Here is a 19,868-nt window from a genome sequence, read left to right on the forward strand (position 1 = left end):
AAGGCAGAGTCAGGGAGATGCCATGTAGCCACTGCTGGGAATAGACATGCCAGAACCTTACCAGTAAGCCACAGCCTCATGACAATATACAGATTAATAGAAATGGGTTAATATAAGATTAAGAGCTGGCTAGGAATATGCTTGAGCCATTGACCAGTGTTGTAATTAATATAGTTTTTGTGTGATTGATTATTCAGGTCTGGGTGGCAAAGAAGCAAAAACACAGTCTCCAATTACATTCGGTCAATTGAAATTAGCTTCAGTGGGAAGTTCTGAAAGGTTTAAGCACCTTAGATGTGACGGTAATATATGCTGGCACAAGGGTGCAGGTTTGTTCATCCAAGTGTTCCAAGAAAAAACATGGAATTAGGAAGAGGGAAGACCCTGTTAGGGTGATTGTAGATGTTGAGGACAACAGGAGTAGAACTTGGGAGGTGGTAAGAATTCAGGCTATATGATGGCTGTAGAAAGGTTTGAAGGTGGTAGCCTAGGGTGCCACCTTGAATAAAGTAGTTTTAAAGATCATGACAATTGTTAAGAGTCATTTAGCTTCAAAGAACTCAGTACATCACCCCAATGATGTAAAGGAAGGGATGAGCCAGAAGAGTACCTGTGTTCTGAGGTTCACTGCCTGTGCTGAAGGTAAAGATGGGAATGAGGAAAGGAGGCTAGAATTAGATCTGAAGGGGTGCGAGCAGCTGTAAAATAATTTGATGCACTTGGGCAAAGGTGTGTAGATGTGACAAGCTGGGCAGCATATGAGGAAAAGACTACTTAGAGGCTTTCCTCTGGACCACAGGTACCGAAGAGGTGACGTAAGCATGGAACGTAGAACCGAGTTGAACAGTTCTAGGTCATAACACCTGTTCTAAATTGACCTCCACTTTCCCCATGAGATTTAGATTTTTATTTGTGTGTACAGGTGTTGTGCCTGCATGTATGCCTGCACACCACTTGAGTGTGCCTGGTGCCCAAAGAGGCTGAAAGAGACTGGAATTACAGATGACAGTGAGCCACCACATGGGGACTGGACATTAAATCAAAGTCCTCTGGAAGACCAGCTAGTGCTCTCAACTGATGAACCATCTCTCCAACCCTGGATTTAGATTTTTAAATATGCTTTTAAGTTTATTTGAGCAGAGCAAGATGGTACAAGGCCTATCCATCACTGACACAGGAGGATTACAAGTTTGAGGCCGCCTTGGGCTAAATAGCAATAGTCTGTCTCAAAAGAAAAGAGGAAATTGAGTGTGATGATGCATGTCTTTTCTTTAATCCCAGCGCTTGGGAGGCAGAGGCAGAGAGATCTCTGTGCATTTGAGGCCAGCCCAGTTTATATAGTGAGTTTCTGGGCAGCCAGAGCTACATAGAGAAACCCTGCCTCAAAGGAAGAAAAAATAATTCAAATTAACTTGCTATGAAGTAAACTAACGTGTGTAATTAAGAGCTGTAGAGTGATGAGAAACGTGGAACATTCCTCTTCAGTCACTCCCATCTGACCGTACAATGCTGACAAACCTACTGGTAGCCAAAGAAGCATCCAAACAAGCGTGACACAAAGCTGTGCAGCTTGCTTATCCAGGATCACAGGTCTTCAAAATATTTGGCTAAAGGGTATTTATTGATGAAGAGACTGGCAGCTAACCCACCAGGTGGCGATTAAAGGCAGTAAAAGCTCCAACTTGTGTGCTTGCCAAAGACCAGCCTCTAATGTCTGTTTTCCAGAATTCTCTCTTAATGAGGAAGCCAACTGGCTGTTTTCATAGGGCCATCTGGAAACCTGGAAGTGTCACAGAAGTTTGTTAGCCCTTTAGATGTCGACTTTGTCCACTTGTCTGCTGACAGGTGGCGACCTTCACTGGGGTGCATACAGCAAACCATGGCGTTGGGTTTGACTCCTTCCTGCAGTCAGGCAGAAATGCCATTCAGCCTCATACACCTATGGTCTGTTTTAGTGACCACTTGGCCTTTCTTGCCATTTGGTGCCAGCTCTTCCCCTCAAGTCCCCCGCTCTAACCTGCCAGTTCCTAGTCTTTCTTAACCTGGCTGTAACTTTTGTGATCTCATTTGATGACAGCTTTAGGTAGTGTCAACCCTGTGTTTCTTTGTTGAGAACCAGGACAAAATAAAATACTCGATGTAGCATCCTTCGGGTTGCTAACTGCTACCTTTCCTGGCTTGAATTGTTACTCTACTTAATGGATGCGACAGCAGATCATAATGGGAGTCTGGTGTAAAGCCCAGGTTTGGACCTCTTAACTGCTATGTCATTTAGCAGCTATGAAGCCATGTGCTAACAAACCCCCCAAAGAAACTCAGTCTATCTCCTTGCAGTTAAGATATACATACATACATACACACACATACATACATATAAATCTGTGTACGATGCACTTACAAATCTATACGGCACATTGATGTGCTATGCTGCTCAATTAGGGCAATTTACTTGTATAAAAGGATCTTTGAAAATCCTTGCAGTAATAGTGGATGTCAACGTGGATCAGTTCTGACAGTTTTTACACTGAAGGTACATCACAGAAGTGCGTTTCAAATAGCGTCTGATTATCCCCCTAAATAGTTTGGGCTCGTGTTTTTTACTGACAGAAAAATAACCAGATTTAAAGAATCCCTCATTTTTTATTTTATCAGACTAATGGCAAGGCTTGCTTGGTATGTCTGTAACTTTAAATAACAGGGCTGTTCGTTTGTGGGTCTTTGACTACCAAAAGCACCCGGCACTGGGGCTGTTTTACTGAAGGATCATCCAGAGGCAAGTCGGCCCTCTTACACTACCTTCCGTATGTCACCGGCCACAACTTTGGGTTTGGTGGGTACTGCAGCATGCACCTGTGCAGGCGGGACCGAGGCTGTTGAGAGAGTAGAGAGAATCTTACTGCGCCCTGCAGAGAAGCCAATGTCCAAAAGCCCGCAGTTGGCAGCGAGGTGGACTGGACAGCTCACACTAGGTTGCTGGTTTCCCTGTGTCCCGTCATGCGCGTCTCCAGGAGTTGTGAAATTAATTTGTTGAATAAGGTAAGACATGAACCCAGCCTCGGTCTTGGAGCAGTACTGTGCTGTGTCAGTACAAGGGTGCATTCGACCAGGTGGGTGCGTCCCAGGGGCTCCAGCACTTGCCTGTCCATCGGCATCTTCGCTTTGCTTGGGTTCCTCCGAAGTTACGGAGGTGCAGGGGAGAGGAGGAGCCTCGCCTAGAGCGCCTAAGTGATTGGCTATCCGGGGCCCTTGGAGAGGGCGTGTGGTCCAGCCATGGTAGAGAGGGGCGGAGCGGCCACTGTTCCTACTACCGCCGCCACCAACACAGTCGCAGCCACCGCAGCCTCGGCCACTGGGCAAGTCGTGTTGAGCAGCGGTTTTCTAGGTCGGGAACGCCTTTACTGATCTTGCTCTGTACCCCACCGGTGCCTGGCAGCCAAGACCCTGTGCTTGGTGTTTCGCTGGATCTGAGCTTTTAGTGCACGTTAAGTCCCTCGGGTCTCACAGACCCCTACCACTATGCCCCAGGAAGCTGCACTTGGCACCCTGGTGCTATTGCTGCTGCTCCCCTGCGGTACTGGGGCGCTTGGGGTCAACTCGGATGTTGCCTTGGACTCCTGGGCTTTGGAAGGCGAGGAGGGCACGGAGCAACAGCTGCATTACCACGACCCCTGCAAAGCCGGTAGGTACCACTGCTGTCTGCCAGAAGTTTTTCTTTGAAATGCAAATGAGCGGTGGGCAAGGAGGACCACGCTGCTCCTGGGAGATGCCCGAGGTTCCCCGGGGTTCCCGGGAGAGGGAGGACAATGTCCACCGGGAACCTGGTCCAGGTTAGCAGGACACATCGAGTGGCTGCTGCAGGAATGGTCCCAGAGCGAAAGGCTGTGTGGGGAAAGGTGGGTTCTGGTTGCCTGTCAGCCACTCGGCACCCGCTACCTCCGGACACCGCAGGAGTCGAGCCTGGCTAGGCATTGCGCTCCCAGCTCTGCCGGAGTAGCTGGTTTCATTGGTGTTCACAGCAGTTGGAAGTGTCCCGCGAAGTTTCCCAAGGTCTGTAGTTACTCTTGGGAAGAGATTAAAAGACAGACAGAAAAACTTCACGGGAGGCAGAAGGAAGAGTTGCCTAGGGAGACCGCTCACGACTTAAATTGCTCCTCCATCCTTTCCCGCAGTCCCCTCAACACCCAACTGAGATGGAAGTCAGCAGGTGCTCTTAATTCCACCAGGAAGCTGCGCCCTAGAACAGCACCCGGGCACACCGGCCTTGTTAGCCAAACCCGCCCCAGCTCTACAGTTCCAGCTACCAACCCTCTTGGGTCATCGGGGACGTGTGGCGAAGGGTAGAGGGGAGTGACGAAGCACCCTAGAAAAGGTTCCTTAAGTGTCCCTCCGGGGAAGGATCCAGGCTCATTCAAAGTCAGGAGCTGGACGGTGCAGTTCCCAGAGCCGGGTGGTGCTGGATTTAGATTACCTTGAGGCTGCTCTGGGACGGTGGCCAGGAGCCGGGAGTAGTGTTTTCCCCGGCCACTGCCCCACCTTTTTCACTTCCCAGTGAGCAAAGATAAAGGATAGGAGGCAAGAGGAACCCTGAGGATACTCAGGGGACCAGAGTGCTTCCTGTGGGTACAGTGAACCCCCCCCCCCAGGTCTAGGGCAGTCCCCCATTCCCTCTCATCATGGAGCCCTCTGCCAGCCTCGGTTTTCTCGTCTCTAAATCGGAAGATAAATAGGAGGCTTGTGGGAATTTTTTGCCAGTTGAACGAATGGGGTTGTTGTCCTTATTTTTATTGTTACTGTGGTAGCTCTAGTGTGTAGGCTGGAGTAGCTTCACACGCCTGTCGTGTGGGGAAGATGAGGTTCCTACGAGAGCCTCAGAAGTTCAAGAGACCAGAGGATCCTATGCAGGCTGAAGGTCAAACTGGGTGTGGGGGACCCGGTCTTACCACCGAGAAGACCCCTGAAGGATATCTTCCTATTGCCTACAGATAAAGCTTCAGTTGGGAAGTAGTCAGAAAGGGTGGTTTCCAGGTTAAGTGAAGGCTCACCACCATGGCCTGGCTGTGACATTCAGCTCTTTGTGGGCCCATGCCCGTGGCCAGGACGATCTCCTGAGCACTGTTAGAATGGTGTCTTGGTTCTAAAAAGGGAGAACTTAGTCCTGAAAATAAGACGGGGGTGAAAAGGACCAACGGTCTCACCTGCCAGCTCCTGGACCCTACCCGAGTAGAGCTGCCTCTGAGGTGGTGACTAGGGCCAGCAGGGAGATTAGTTTGGGGATTAGGCTGGGTACCTCCTGTACGTAGGATGCTAGCCTAGATGCTGCAGATCCAGAGAGAAAGGTGCAGCTCTGACCCAGAGCTCCTACCTGGTTTGAGCCTCCAAAGATAACCCCAAGGCAAATTTGCCATGGGTTGTCCAGCGGTTTTAGAGAAAATGCTGGGTAACAATGGCGTGAATGCTCTGACTGTCCCTAGGTAGGATGGGGTAGGCAGGCAAGGCTGGAAGTAGAGAAACCTCGCTGTGGTTCACAGACTTTAATGCATCATCGGGGCCCCACCCTTACTCCAGCCCCACCCCTACTCCGGGCCCCACTGAACTAACCTGATGCTAGGAGCAGCCAGAGGAGAGGGATGGCAAGAGAGACCTGCAGCAAGAAAGCAACACAGTCTGCCCATTCTCCTGGGAGTTCTCTCATCTGGAGAGCAACCTATGAAAGGCCAAAAATGGGATGGCCCAGTCCAAAATCTCAGCTTCCCCACTAGGGGGAACTGCACCTCCTGGCAGCATGTTTAGAGCTTCCCTTCAGAAGCAGCCCCTGTCCTGGTGAAACTCCAACCTGGAAGCTCTGGCCAGAAAGCCCACCCACTCCTGCCTGGCCCTGCGACAAGGGGTCTTCATGCACAAACCTTCCCCACCTGTCCCTTCCCTGGTCTGCGTCTCCATTCCTCTGTGCATCTGAACGCAGAGGGGACAGTCCTGGTTCTGTTCCCTACCCATCAGTGGACAAGTTCTGTCCCCCCGGGCCTCAGCTTCTTCCCTGTAGAGTGGACATAATGAATTTGTTAGGCTGTAAACAGACAGATCTGGGGACCTTTTCCATTTTTAAAAATTACAGTTTTCTTCATTTATGCTGTGTTCCGGTGGGGCTGCGCTGGAATGCCACAGCATGCGTGTGGCAATCAGAGGATAACTTTCGGAAGTTGGTTCTCTCCTTCTCCTGTGTGGTCCCGGATCGAACTCGGGAGCTTGGGCTTGGCTTACCCTTTATGCCATCTTGCTACCCAAGAAACTTGACCTCCATAACCTGTCTTAGCCTGAACCCACATGACACCATGCAGGTACTTGTGCTTGAGTCCCGTGCTTCCTCTATGTTTCTGTGACTTTTGTTCCAGCCCAGCCAGCAAAGCTGTGTGAACTAGTAAGTGCCGCGACCATTTTCCATGTCGTATTTACCGTGCCATCGCGCGTCCTGTGTGCTGTTTCCGCCGCTTAACTTTTAGCCGCGTCCGCCTGCTCTGCCAAGTACGAGCTACACGACCTGGGGCAAGTCCTTGCTCTCCCGGTGTCTTTATGTCCTCATTTGTGGATAGGAATAATTTCTGACAGATGAAAGTACACAGAACGATAGATGTGCCAATCACTGGGTACCTTATAAACAGACTTTCGAGAAATGTGTTGAAAGAACATCTTCATCCCTGAAGCTTTTGGTGCCATTTTAAATTGTCAATTCTAAATTTGCTAACAGTGGATGCTGCAGAGAGGGTGGTTGCTAAGTTGGATGATGGGGGAGTGGGAACCCTCCTGGCACGCAGCTGGGGAGCAGCCATGGGCTTCTGGGACACTGTGTCTGTTGGTTCATAGCTCTGTTACTGCCCTTTCCTTAGGCGCTGCCCACATAGGCAGGCACTACATAAGAAACCACAGGCAGTCTCAGCATCTCCACGCTGGCAGGACTCCTCTTGTCTGCCTGGCCTCATTCGTGTTTCCTCAGCTGAGTCAAGCCAGGAGCCTGGCTCCTCGCCCCATCCCTGCCCCTGCTGTCTGTGTGGCTGGGAACCATGTTGTCACCTTCCTGTGTGTCACCCTCCTTATCTGCAAAAACGGAGGTGGAAGCCAAATCTTTTACCTTGCAATGTAACCAGGAGCCAGTCTTAGCTGGCTTCTTTAGGAAGCAGAGCCACAAACAAGGACCTGTGTGTAGACATTTGGAGAGTGAGACAGGAACAGCGGGGAAAGAGCAGGGCACAGGAGACAGGAAAGGAGGCTTTCAGTGAGGGAGTGGGATTCAGACCCTCCAGGACCTCTTATAAACTTCCAGGTGCCTCCTAGAACCGTCCACCCGGAGAATGGAAGACTGAAGTCTATCCAAAGGCTGGAGCCTTTGTCCTTTACTTCAGCTCCCTGCTCTATGTTTGGGGAAGAATCCACCCCCAATTAGATGTAGAACAACCTCACTGTCATGCTATTAGGTTCCTGCTTTGGTAGATTAAGAACAGATAGTGGTGTGTGTGTGTGTGTGTGTGTGTGTGTGTGTGTGTGTGTGTGTGTGCTCGTGCGCTAGAAAGACTTGCAAGATAGACCACAAGGGGCTGGAATCCACCTGATGGCCCACCCTCGTGCCTGTTCATTGGATTGGTGGGTAGAGATTCTTGGGTTGCCTTCCCATGTGGTCGGGTGGTAGGCTCCTTCACGGCACAGCCGCTGAATGCTAGGTGGGTCTGAGAGAACCAGGTGGAGGTTTCAGTGTCTTTGGTGACCACCTCTCATCCTCACACCCACCACGATGACAAGCTTCCACCCCATTCTAGGGACGGGAACATGACTCCCTTTTAATAGTGGTGGCGCGAGCCTTTAGTCCCAACACTTGGGAGGCAGAGGTAGGTGGATCTCTGAGAGTTCGAGGCCAGCCTAGTCTACAAAGCAAGTTCTAGGACAGCCAGGGATGTTCCAGAGAAAAACCCTGTCTCAAAAATGAAACAAAACACAACACCAGGTGGAGTTAAAGAGACCGTTGGAGCCAGTTTTGGAAAAATGACCTGCTACACTTTTGAGGCATTAAGTGGGTTCTCTAGATTAAGGGATGGTTCTGAAGTAGAAAAGTGGGGAGAGAGGCAGTGGATGCATGCGGCTTCCCACAGTTGATTGGAGAGTGTGGACGTGGGTCACCAAAACTGTCCACAGGCGACTTGGGTGAAGCAGAGCTTCTTGGACAGCCTTTGAACTTATTAAATCCAAGGGAACTGGCTGCCAGCCTGTTTACTCTTTAGCTGGTGGCTTGGCAAATGCCAAAGGCACTCAGAACTGTGAACTGTGGATTCAAATATGATATGCAGAGTTGCTGGCCCCTGATGGCTTAAGGCTCAGGAGCCAGAGTGAGTGTTATGGCGTGGCGAACGGTTCATGGCTCAGTTTGGCCCGTAATTTCACATCTCACTTCTGTCTGGAATTTGGGCTTTCACTCTACCTTGTCATTTGCTTCAAGATACCTTACCAGAGAGGTCTTTTTGAAGGTTCATCAAGAGACCTGGGTATCTGCTGTCAGCAGCCCTTCCAGGTCCTGATGTGAGGCCAGCATATTCAACTCCATGAGGTCTGGGGTTCAGTCTCTGTGCCTGGTACCCAGGGCAGCATCCAGCATTCACTGTGGTGTTTGTCAGTATCTGCTGGAGGAGGGAGGTAGAAAGGATGCTGGCCTTAGGAGAACTGGGTTCATGGCTGAAGGAATCATGCATTTGCCCTCAGTCTGAGCCTTGCAGCAGCCCTTCCCAGGGAGTGTCAGGAGAGGAGGCAGGGGGACAGTAGTTCAAGAACTCCATGGCAGGGCGAGGGCCCTGGTTTTCTGAAGGAGGGGTGAAGCTATGGAGGGTCCCCCTATAGGGCTCCAGAGGCATGGGCCCTGGTGAGAACAGCTGGCACTTTTACATCTTTCTTTTCATGCTCTCCTGTCATAAGGTCCTTGCTGATGAGCAGATGGCTGATTTAATGGAATTAAATTTCTCCAAGGCCTTGTTCGTTAAATGCCTTTCCAGTCTCCAGACAGGAGTGTGTCTGGTCCACCTGTCTGCCTTTCTGTGAGGCTATGCAAGTGTGAGGAAGTTACTTGACCTCCCTCATCCTGTTCCCTCACTTGCAAAGAACTGCTCATGCAGTTTTCAGGGTTTTTACAGGACTAAGTGATAGAAGTTTTATCAGTTTCTGAGCCTATTTTCTGGCACCAGAGGTACCCAGTGATGGACATTTATGCCACCAGAAAACAGCGCAGGTGCTCGTGGGCACATCCTGGGTGCTCTTGAGGAAATGCGGTAGAGTAATCAACATGTGTGCAATACGTGATTTCACATTGCGTCAACAGAGTTGGGGATTCGTTGTTGTTAAACAGTATCTCAAAAGTGAAGGGTTTTGTGGCTAGAGACGGCTCAGCAGTTAAGAGCACAGTTGCTCTTCCAGAGGACCTATGTTTGATTTGTAGGACCCAAATGGTGGCTCATAGCCATAACCATCTATAACTCCAATTCAAGGGATCTGATTCCTCTTTTGGCCTTTGTGGACACCAGTCTTACAAGAAGTGCCCAAGCAGAAAAATGCACATATACATAAAACAAAAATAATTAATTTAAAATTAAAAATTATAAAAACTATTTTTAAAATGTTAAATGAAGGGTGAATTTCATGCCATAATCATTATATTTCAATAAAGCAAACAAAGACTGAGAGGAGGAACTGTGTCTAGGGAGGAGACTTACTACCTTGGCTCCTGGGTGAGGGTCAGCTGATGGCTCAGTGCTCAGCTTGGGGCAGATGCAGTACAGGCAACATCAATGCCCACTGGAACCGAGGGCTCCCGACAGTAGCCAAGACTTCTGTTGGATAGGCAGTGTCTGGGAAAGGGGTGATGAAGATGGGGAGCCTGGCAGACCCCTCAAAGGTAGGGCTACTCTAGGAGCCCAGTCCCAGCAAGAGACACCACCCTATGCCTCTCAGCATCACCCCCAGAGGAGACATGCAATGTGGGGGCTGCTACTTTGCAAGAGGGGAAACTGAGTTTCGGGCATGGACTTTCTGTTTGCCATCAATGATCCTTTAACTTTCTACACCATCTCTGTGGGCTCAGCCTACGTTTAGTGGGCAGAAATGTGCTCTGGAACATCAGAGGTTGCCTCCCAGGTCATACATGAGTGGAACTTACCCTTTCCTGTCTACCCTGATGGGCTTTGCAAGCCCCTTCCTAGGGGAAGTGCCCTGCCATGGGTGGTCTCTGATATTAAAGGTCTAAACCTTGTAGGACCTTAAGACTGTAGAGCCACCCAGACTGGACATGGTTGGTTCAGCGGGAAGATGTCTCTGGATGGAAGCCAAATGTACATAGCATTCCATAGTGCTTCTGTGGTCAGTCATGGTCATTGCGCTGACCCCTCCCTCATGACCCACCCTCTCATGCACCACACTTAGCCCAGTCTTTCTATTTCAGACTTCCCGTGCCGCCCTGGCACTTACAGTGAGACTTCGAGATAGTCCTTGGCTTTTAAAAGCTCCATTTCCTCAAACCTATCCTGTGGTTAACAGAAGCCTCTGTAAGCAGGCCATTGTTATCTGAGAGGCCCTCGAGAGTATGTTGCGCAAAGAGAAGCACTCAGTATATGTGAACACCTGTAGACTCATGTGGCTCCTTAGCTACCTGTCACATCTCCAAGTGTGCCTCTTTAATCTGTTCGTGTGATCCCAGGCAGATAGCTGGGATGAAGCAGGAAATGTTTCTGTACAGGAAAAATGTCTGAGTTCAGAGCTAAGACCCTGAGGAGACCTGGCTTAGCTTTCAGGACAAATAAAACACTATATTAATATTGACTATATAGGGTGTCTAGGCAGATTGCATGATTATATATAGATTCAGGAGAACACTTAGAACATGGGAGATATTAGTAGCACTCTTGTTTGTATAAAATATCGTTCACCGAAACCCAGCAAGTCTTCTGAGTGGCAGAAAACCCAAAAGCCGAACATTTTTAAGAGTTCCGTGTCTTCTTGTCATAACTGGTGCATGTAGTTTAAGGACCTTTACCTCAAGCCTGCAGTCAGCCACGAATCTCATTAGCTCATTGAAGGGGTTGAACTGAGAGCTTGCCAGATAGCCGTCTAAGAGACCAGCCCCAAGTCTGGGGACAAACAATGGGACCTGGCTCCTCCTGACCTCTCCAAAGCCAAGTTCCTATGACCTCCAATCTCCAGAGAGCACAGGAACCAGTGAGGTTGTGGACCGCAGCCCCTCTGACGGTGGTGGCGTTATCTTCCACAGAGACCTTGTCAAGCAGTCTAAGAGGCTGTCACTTACGACCCCTTACAGCGTTGCTTCTCGCCCTCACCATGGCTTCCAGGTGGAAGAGTGACGTTCTGACTCTCCACTGCAGTTCCGCTTCGGAGCTCAGGCCACGCCTTATGTTTTAGAACTCACCATGCACCGGCCTCCCGCGCAGACTGGGGGGTTCTGTGGAAGCCTGTGGGGTATGGCTTGGGTTTTTAGGCTCTTGTTGGCACTGTAGGACATGGTCTAGATGCTGTCCAGGCAAAAACCTGGGCTGGGACCTTTAACTTGGTGCAGGAACAACGATGTCAAATCCCTGCTGGGGACCCCTCTTACCCACAGCCAACAAGCATCGCTATTGTGCTCAGCATCAAGGCTGTCAGGATGCCACAGGCTAGCCCCCTTTCCCTGACCTTCTTTTTTTTTTTTCTATCTTTGCCTGGATCTTGATAAGGATGAGAGCGTTCTGGCCTCCAGACACTCTTGGTTCCAAGGCACTGGGAACAATCTGTGAATAGATGCAAGATCTTGAAACGTATCTCTTCTCTTTTTTCCCATCCTTCTTCCAGAAGGCTTGGGGCAGAACACGGGTGTAAGGTCAGGAGGGAGAAAGGATCTCGCCAGGCTCCCTCTGAAGAAGGAGAGGATGGAGTTGAGCCAGCTTCCCAGGGAGGCCCTGGTTTGCAGGGTCAGTTTAAAGAAACATCTTATTGAAGGCACCATTCTTGCCGTCCAGGGTGATCCTACTACCTGTGTGATTGCATCAAATTTCCTAACCTCTCAGAGCCTCAGTTTACCCCTTTGGGAAAATGAGAATGACATTCAAGTCCATCATGATGGTTTGTTTGGAGTTTCAATGCGGCAGTTACTGGCTTGAGTTTAGCGTGCTGTCCTTGGTAGCTCTTTCTCCACTGTTATAACTTTCTGTTACTGTTTCCCCTTTAAGACTTTCCCTATGAGTGACAGTCTGAGCGTCTTGTGTGTATTTCTCTCCCCCTCTCAAGGCCGCAGAGTTCTCTTGGGATCCACAGCAAGTGACAAGTGTTAATTTCCTGAAGCGAGGAGAGGGTGGCAGCTACCGCTCTGCATAAGAGGTTTTTCCTGGTACCCACTCAGTCTGCTCACAATCTACCTCTGCCTGGATGCAAACCTAGCAACAGGAGCCCAGCTTTCCTGCTGATTGGTTAGCGATCTATCTGTGATCACGCCATCCTCTAACCACTCCTGCCAATTACCAATCAATATTCTCAGGCTCGCCTGCATGAGCACTCAAGTGTTGGTGTTGAGCCTGGGTCTGCCTGCTTCACCAGCTGGGCCATTTAGCTCCCCTCCTCATGCTTCAGTTTACCCCCATTTCCCTCCACTTGGGTTACCGATGGGAGCTGATGTGAGTCCTTGAAGCCTGTCCTCACAGGAAATGTCAGGCTACCAGCTCTTTAACTTCCCTTCAGGTCCTGGCCAGTTGTCCTCCCTGTCAAGTCAGCTCTAAGTTCTTTGCCTTTCCCCATTGGCTCAGGAAGTGGTCCCAGGTGCAGAATCCACCTACTTCAGCTACTTTAGCTGAAAACCAGGTTGCAAGCCCAGCCACTTGACTTTCCTCGCCCTGCCAGCTTTGTGTCTAACTTTGATCCTGTCTCATTTGATCCTAATTGCTCTCCACTTGTTCTAAGCCCCTGCCAGCTCCTTTGTCCTTTGTGGGCTCCTACACTCCCCAAATCATATCTGTGCTTGCTGCAGGCAGAGTGGTCTTTTCCTTCCTTCCTTCCTTCCTTCCTTCCTTCCTTCCTTCCTTCCTTCCTTCCTTCCTTCCTTCCTTCCTTCCTTCCTTCCTTCCTTCCTCCCTTCCTCCCTCCCTCCTTCCCTCCCTCCCTCCTTCTCTCTCTCTCCCTTCCTCCTTCCCTACCCCACCTCCCTTCCTCCTTCCTTCCCTCCCACTCCCATATTTATTATGGATTTTCATGACAGGGTTTCTTTGTGTAACAGCCCTGGGTGTCCTGGAATTCACTCTGTAGACCAGGCTGGCCCCAAATCACAGAGCTCCGCCCGCCTCTGCCTTCTGAGTGCTGAGGTTAAAGACGTGCACTACCACACTCTGCTGGCAGAGCAATCCTTTAAAACTCACATCTGAGCACATTTGCAGAATCAGACCCAGCATAGGGCTGTTCAGAGCTTCCCAGGTACTTGCGATGAGAAAGGTTGATAGTTGTGACCTTGGTTACTATGCACCCTTTCCTACCCCTCATCTACCACTGACCCATGAAAGCGTCATCCTAGTAGCCTCTGGGGGCCCTCTATGTAGTCAGCTCTGGTTCCTTCTCTCCTGCAATCCCTCTATGTCACCTGCCCAGCCCCATATCAAAGCGGATCCTTTTTCTTAGCTTGCTCGTTGCCTTTATTTTTCCACATGGTACCTTTTCTGAATAGAACTGGTCAGAGGGACTGGTGTGTGGTGACTTGCTCAGCAACTGCCCACACACCGGACAATCACCTGCTAGGAGGAGAAACCAGGCTCCCTGTTTCCCGTCACCAGCACAGTGTCAGCGCCTGGTGTCAGCTGGTATTTGTCAAATGAAAACCTGAGTAAATGGGAAACCACAGGGATCCAAGAGCTAGGACTCACCATGGGACAGTTAAGGAAGGATTACTGGAGAGGGGTGTGATAAGCCCCGAGCTTAGGTTTATTCCTTATGTGGAATTTGGAGAAGCTGCAGTGCAGGCAGAACATTGGATAGAATAGCAAGTCAAGGGGAGGCCTTGGGAAGCTTGGGACATGATGGAGCTGGGACTTCACTCCGACTTATTTTGAAGGACAATAGTAATAAGATGGAAATAAACTTGGAAAAAAGTGAATGTCAACCTGAGGCACTTGAAATAAATCTTAGGGAAATGGGGAGCTATTGATTGCTTTTGAGTGGAAGATTGTTCCAATCAAGATATTCAGTACTTAGAAACTGCAGAAACAGGGAACATCTAGCCCTGAGAGATGAGGACCATTATTATCCTGGGGGTGGAAAGGAAGAGGAGATGGAACAAGATCACACTCTGTGCATGGGAGGGGTCCTGAGCTGAAAGATCATAACAGAAACATGATTAAGGTTACTAAGACATGTTGAGCAAACGCTGAGATGGAAGAGGGGGAATTTTAAACCATTTTTCTGAGTTATACACCATGGTAGAATATAGGAAGGACTGAAAATGCCCAGCCATCCCACTTCCTAGAGGTGACGGCTGGAAACACGGTATATATGTGCTTCCAGACCCTGTGTGTGTGCCTCTAACAGGAGCTCCCTTTTCCTGAACCTACTGAACCTTCAGTTCCATTTTCTTAGAGCCATGAGCCTCCCTCTATGGCAGTGAAGATGCTTATGTAACAGACTTATATAGCTTCAGTTTAAGTTGTTTTGTTCATGGTTGCATAGATACATCATCATTTGCTTCACAAGTCCCCTTTGTGAGATGTACAGATTCCCCCGCCCCAACAGTCATTTTCCTTTTCTTTTGTAAGTGATGATTCCGGGAGTCATCCCTGTGCCTGAATATTTGTTTCCTGCAGGCTAAGGAGTGAGTCCAGGCAGGGCCTTGAGCATGTTACAGAAATACTCTCCTCATAGCTTATTCTGTTATTTTGACACAAGGTCTCCCTGAATTGCCTGGCCTGGCCTCTAATTCCCTATGTAGCCCAAAGTGGTCTTGAACTTGTGATTCTTCTGCCTCAGCTTCCCAAATAGCTAGGATTATACCTGTGTTCCACCACTCAGCTAACTAGAGTTTAATACACATCTTTAGTTCTTGATACTAGATTCCTATTGATAGAATTGTTGGGAAGAGAGATGCTCCTGGGGTTTGGGGTTGCTGACAGCTCAGCGGTCGAGCACCTGCCTAGCACATCCCAGGCTCTGGGTACCACCCCTAGGAGAGCCAAAGCAGAACGAATCAAATAAGCCATCACATTCTTTACTCTCCCTTTTATCCCCTTGAGGACTGATAGCATGTTTTCTACCTTTTGAAGATCAGTGCTGGCTTGAGAAAAGCATTTTGCTATTTTTTTTTCAACTTGCAGTTATAGTTTAATTTGCATTTCTTTTCCGAATAACTTTGAACACTCAGACGTGCCTTTACCTCTAAGTGGATCTCTTAAAGAGTAAAAAATGTTAACTGTTTTCTGTCATATTTGCCACAGGCAGTTTTTAGAGGGTTTTATTATTTATTTGTTTATTTATTTAGAAAACAGGAAAAGGTATTTTGTACCATACCCACTGTCTCTGTCCCCACAACTTGTGGCTCTATCAGTCAAGATTCAGTGGCTTATTACTGACCAAGTTAATTCATTATGTTTATCGTAGCACAGGTGAGAGGCTGAAACCGCACCAGGCATTTGAAGAGCGACTAGTAAATTTAGTATACATAGTTGATAACCCGAAAAAGGGGACCAAAAGAGGTAGAGACCCCAGAAGAAAGCAGGAATGCTGGATATATGAAACCGCTACTAGGAAAAGAGTGGGCTTCCCATCCCGTCCCTCAGGCTGAATCCCAACTTCTTAAGAGAGGTTGGAGCTAAGGCCCTTGGAGGTTGAAGCTCATGGAGATACCCTGGCTCCCTTATCTTCAGGGGTTGTGCTCCAAGACCCCCAATAAGTGACCGAAGCCACCAGAAGTACAGAATCTGGTCTATGCTGACTTTTAGACCCTACTGCCAAAGTTGATCCGTCTCATGGTTCATGTCCTGGAGATTCCTTCTCATCACCATTTGTCGCTTAACAAGAAAGATACAGACAGCTGTGGTCAAGAAAGATACAGACAACTGGAACAGGAAGGCTGTGATTCTCTGTTGCTATGGATCTGGTAACTGACATGGCCCTTAAGTTGCTAACAGGAAGGTAGGGTGTGCAACATCCATGTGTTGGATAGAGCCATGTGCCACACAGGACAGGATACAGGGGTGCCAGATTTTATTACACTATTAAGGTTTTAAAACACTTAAAGTCTCTTTCTGGAACTTTCCATTTAATTTCTTTTCAACTGAAGAGTTGATTGTGGGTGAGGCCATGGAGAAGTGGCAAACGTACAGTAGGAAGAGGCCTGCTGGCAAGGACTGTCCAGAGGAGACCAGAAGGACTCGGATGGTTGGCCCCACAGGTTCTCCTGAATGTTGCTGGCAACAACGCCTACAGGGGAAGGAGAGATGAGGCCAGCAGAACCAGGAGACAAATGTCCGTCCTCCCTTATTCAGTGAGCCAACACTGTGACAGGCGATAAAGGAAGTGTTATGGCTCCTAGTTCCAGAATGGCAGGACACGAGAGAGCAGGAAGGAAGCAGGCTTGAGCGGCAATGCATGTCCACAGCTCGACAAAGCTGGACATGCGCTCCTTTGTCACATGAAAGTCTGCAGTCTGAGACCAGACTCATGGGAGCCTCATCCTGGATACCCTTCAGGAGCCACACCCTTCCATCTTCCCACTTACTCTCCATGGGAGAGACCCTGGTCTTCATAGACCAAGATGGCAGCCAAAGCCCACCCCACCGCCCACAGGTCTGGCTGTGAAAGGCAGGGAGAAGACAATTCCATAGAGAACACAGGAAGAGGCTTCCCATGTGCTGTGTATGGGTCGTCTCGTTGACTGGAACTTGTCACGTGGCCACCGGTGTCTACCTGGGAATCTGTAAGCTTTATCTTCCAGAGCACCTGAACTCAAGTCTGAGGCTCTTTTCTCATAGAAGCAGGGAAAGAAACGGGTAAGCAAAACAGCCTGTGCCTCAGGCGGCTGAATGTGCTGACCCTTTAAGTAGAAGATTCAGTCACGATAACAGGCCATGGGCTCTGCTGAAGTTAACCAGCTGTACCATCAAGCCGGATGACTGTCGGAGCTGGGAGGAGCTGTGTCTATTCCAGAGGTCTCATTTTCCCAGTGAGAACCCTGTGGAGTGGAGGGGCGGTGTCTTATTGACAGTCACGGTGGGGGGGGGGGGGGGGGGGAGAGGTCTCATTTTCCCAGTGAGAACCCTGTGGAGTGGAGGGGCAGTGTCTTATTGACAGTCACAGTGGGGGGGGGGTTGTGGCTTGGCTCGAGCGAGGCCCCAGGCCTCCTCTTCTCTCCACCTAGTATATCTTTCCACTCTGCTCACTGCTTAGGTCTCCGGTGGCCTTTCGCTTCAGAATGAGTCATGCGCAATTGCGCGTGTAATTTATGGTCCTTTGAAAGATCATTCCACAGCGGAGAGATTGGGACTTATGAAATGTGCTTGGTCCTGGACTCAAGCACACATGGCGTACAATTAAAATCCGAGATGCTCTTGGCTTTTAGGATGTAGGCTGCGTCTTCCTGACGTAATTGAGTAGAGTCGGTGTGGGCTTCTGCTGTGGGAGGTGGTGGGTATGAGGTGGCAGGAAAGCGCAGCCTACCGGGATCTGGTAATGAGGAGCATCACTGGGGTCAGAAGAGTTGCTTAGCCTCCCATCTTCCATCTTAGCGATGGAAAGAACCAAGAGGTTTTCCTCACAGCAGCTATGTGTGTGAGTCTGTCCTGTAGGGACAGGATCACAATGCCTGTTTCATTTTAATGACGAAGTAGTTAGAAACACAGAGATAGGGAACAAGCTAGAGAGAGGTGACAAGCCAGCTCTCCCTGTGGTGAAGAATCAAGGAGGAAGCAATGTTATTGTGTCAGAATCAGTGTGTGTATGTAGGGGGGGGTGGTAGTGGCAGAAGCATGAGATGCCACGGGCAGGCCTGAAGCACCTCAGCAGGGAGAATTACCCAGATTCCTCTCTTCTCCTGCACCGTCCGCCAGTGTTTCTTCCTTGTTTGAAGTGACCCCCGGGAGAGTGGGCAAGGGAACTGGGAGATGCAGGTGCAGGAGCAGACTGGCTGGGCAAAGGGCTGAGCAGAAAGCCCAGGTCTGGCTCCAGCTAGTCATTTACCGTGACCGTGATTTGGTTAACACATTCCTCACAGTTTGTGAGTGGAGAAAGTATGGGCGTGTGCAGTGTCCCAGTGCCAGCAGCCGACTTTGCGAGCTGGCTTAGCTCTTTCGAGAGCATCTAAGAAGTCACCAGCTGAGAGGGAGGGCTCATGACATGAACTCTATCTGGAGCTTTAAGGCTTTGGCTGGGCCTGCCAACATCAATCTGCTGCACACCTTCTATAGCTTCAGTTCGCTGACAGGCATTTTTGCTTTCAGTGAGCCACGCCGTGTCACGGCCACTGACCGCTGTCAGTGACTGTACGATGATTTAGATGAAGGTTCAAGGAGGAAGACCACATGTACTCTTGGGCGAGGTGGCCATCAGCAGAGGCACCAGCTCATCTGCCATGAGATGCCAGCAGTTTCTAGAGCTGTTCCGGAGGACTCAGCTGTGTAGGGCGCTCTCCCAGGTCCTGACAAGCATCGGCGTCCCGTGGACACTGGATCCTACAGGGTCTCTGATGCATACACTTGGTTTAGGGGTGGTAACTAGATTTATCCTGGAATAAATAGGTAACGGGCTCTGGTACAATGGAAGGTGTAGATGGCAAATACATCTCCACTAGGACCCTGTCTCCCAGTCAGCGTTGGGCTAAGCGGCTCTGTGCTAAGATGGATTGAGAGGCCATGGAGAGGGTTGATGGACAGGAGGGTTGAGACCAATGAAGGGCGTTTGTTCTGGGTGAGAGCAAGCCAGAAGAGGTCTAGGTGTGTCTCCTGTTTGTCATCCCTCGTGTGAGGAAGACCACAGTGGGGAGCTGAGGCCCGGTTTGCCTTCCTGTGCCCTGGCTTCCTCCTGTGAAGAACTAGTGAACTGCTCAGATGGTTTTTACATTTTTCCATCTTAGAAATTCCTGGATGCAAACTTTTTTTTTAAGACTTCGATATAAAACTCACAATGAATCTGTCTTGCCCAATTAAAATATTTACTGCTTCTACTCCTCTCTGCCATATGCTCACATAGCTCAGCCATCCATCCATCAAGAAGGCCATTTCCCCAGGAGCAGCTGCGGACTCTGCAGACAGGAGGCTTCCCATACCAAACAGATCCTGCCCTTTAATCAGCACCCAAAGATCCAGGAGGCCCGATTCACACTCGCCTGCTTCCTCCCTGGCCTCGAAAGCCAAACCTCTCTCCACCCACTCGCTCCTGAGCGAGCCTGAAAGCGGAGTGCTGAAATTTAGGGTCATGGTTTCAAAGTTCATGGTCCTGAGAATAAACAAAAAAACTATTGTGGTTGCATAGAGCCGTGGACCCCATTAACACTGTCCCATGAATATTTATAGCTGGAGACAACAAAAGAACATAGAGGCCATATTGTATTCCCTAGAGATTTTCCTTCCATGGGGTCCTTTCTCTGTGGGTCACTTTAATGTAAGCTTTGCCGATTTAGTTGCACACTTTAAGCCGATTAACTTTTTACTAAAAAAAAAAAAAAAAAAACCCTCCCTGTTTGTTTGTACATACACTGCCCTGACAAAGATTCACACAAAACTGCTCCAAACCTGTTAAATCCCTCTGCTGAAAACTCACAGAACTAAAAGCATGGGTAGGATTTCCCTATAATTCTCCTGCCTCTGGCCCGTCTTCCCCACCTCGGAGAGTTT

At 49.4% G+C, this 19,868-nt stretch overlaps 1 protein-coding gene across 1 annotated transcript in view; it reads left to right on the top strand.

The window, feature by feature from the left end:
* Window positions 1-3,341: 3,341 nt before the first annotated feature.
* Tll2 (tolloid like 2) overlaps window positions 3,342-19,868 on the top strand; it is a 109,527-nt gene continuing 93,000 nt past the window's right edge. The window contains exon 1 of the mRNA XM_050149630.1: window positions 3,342-3,679. Coding sequence (XP_050005587.1) covers window positions 3,517-3,679 — 163 coding nt within the window. The 5' untranslated portion in view covers window positions 3,342-3,516. The remainder of the gene's footprint in view (window positions 3,680-19,868) is intronic.

This window comes from Alexandromys fortis, unplaced genomic scaffold (assembly GCF_014885135.2).
Source record: "Alexandromys fortis isolate MF-2015 unplaced genomic scaffold, M_Fortis_MF-2015_v1.1 scaffold_16, whole genome shotgun sequence".
Lineage (NCBI taxonomy): Eukaryota > Metazoa > Chordata > Mammalia > Rodentia > Cricetidae > Alexandromys > Alexandromys fortis.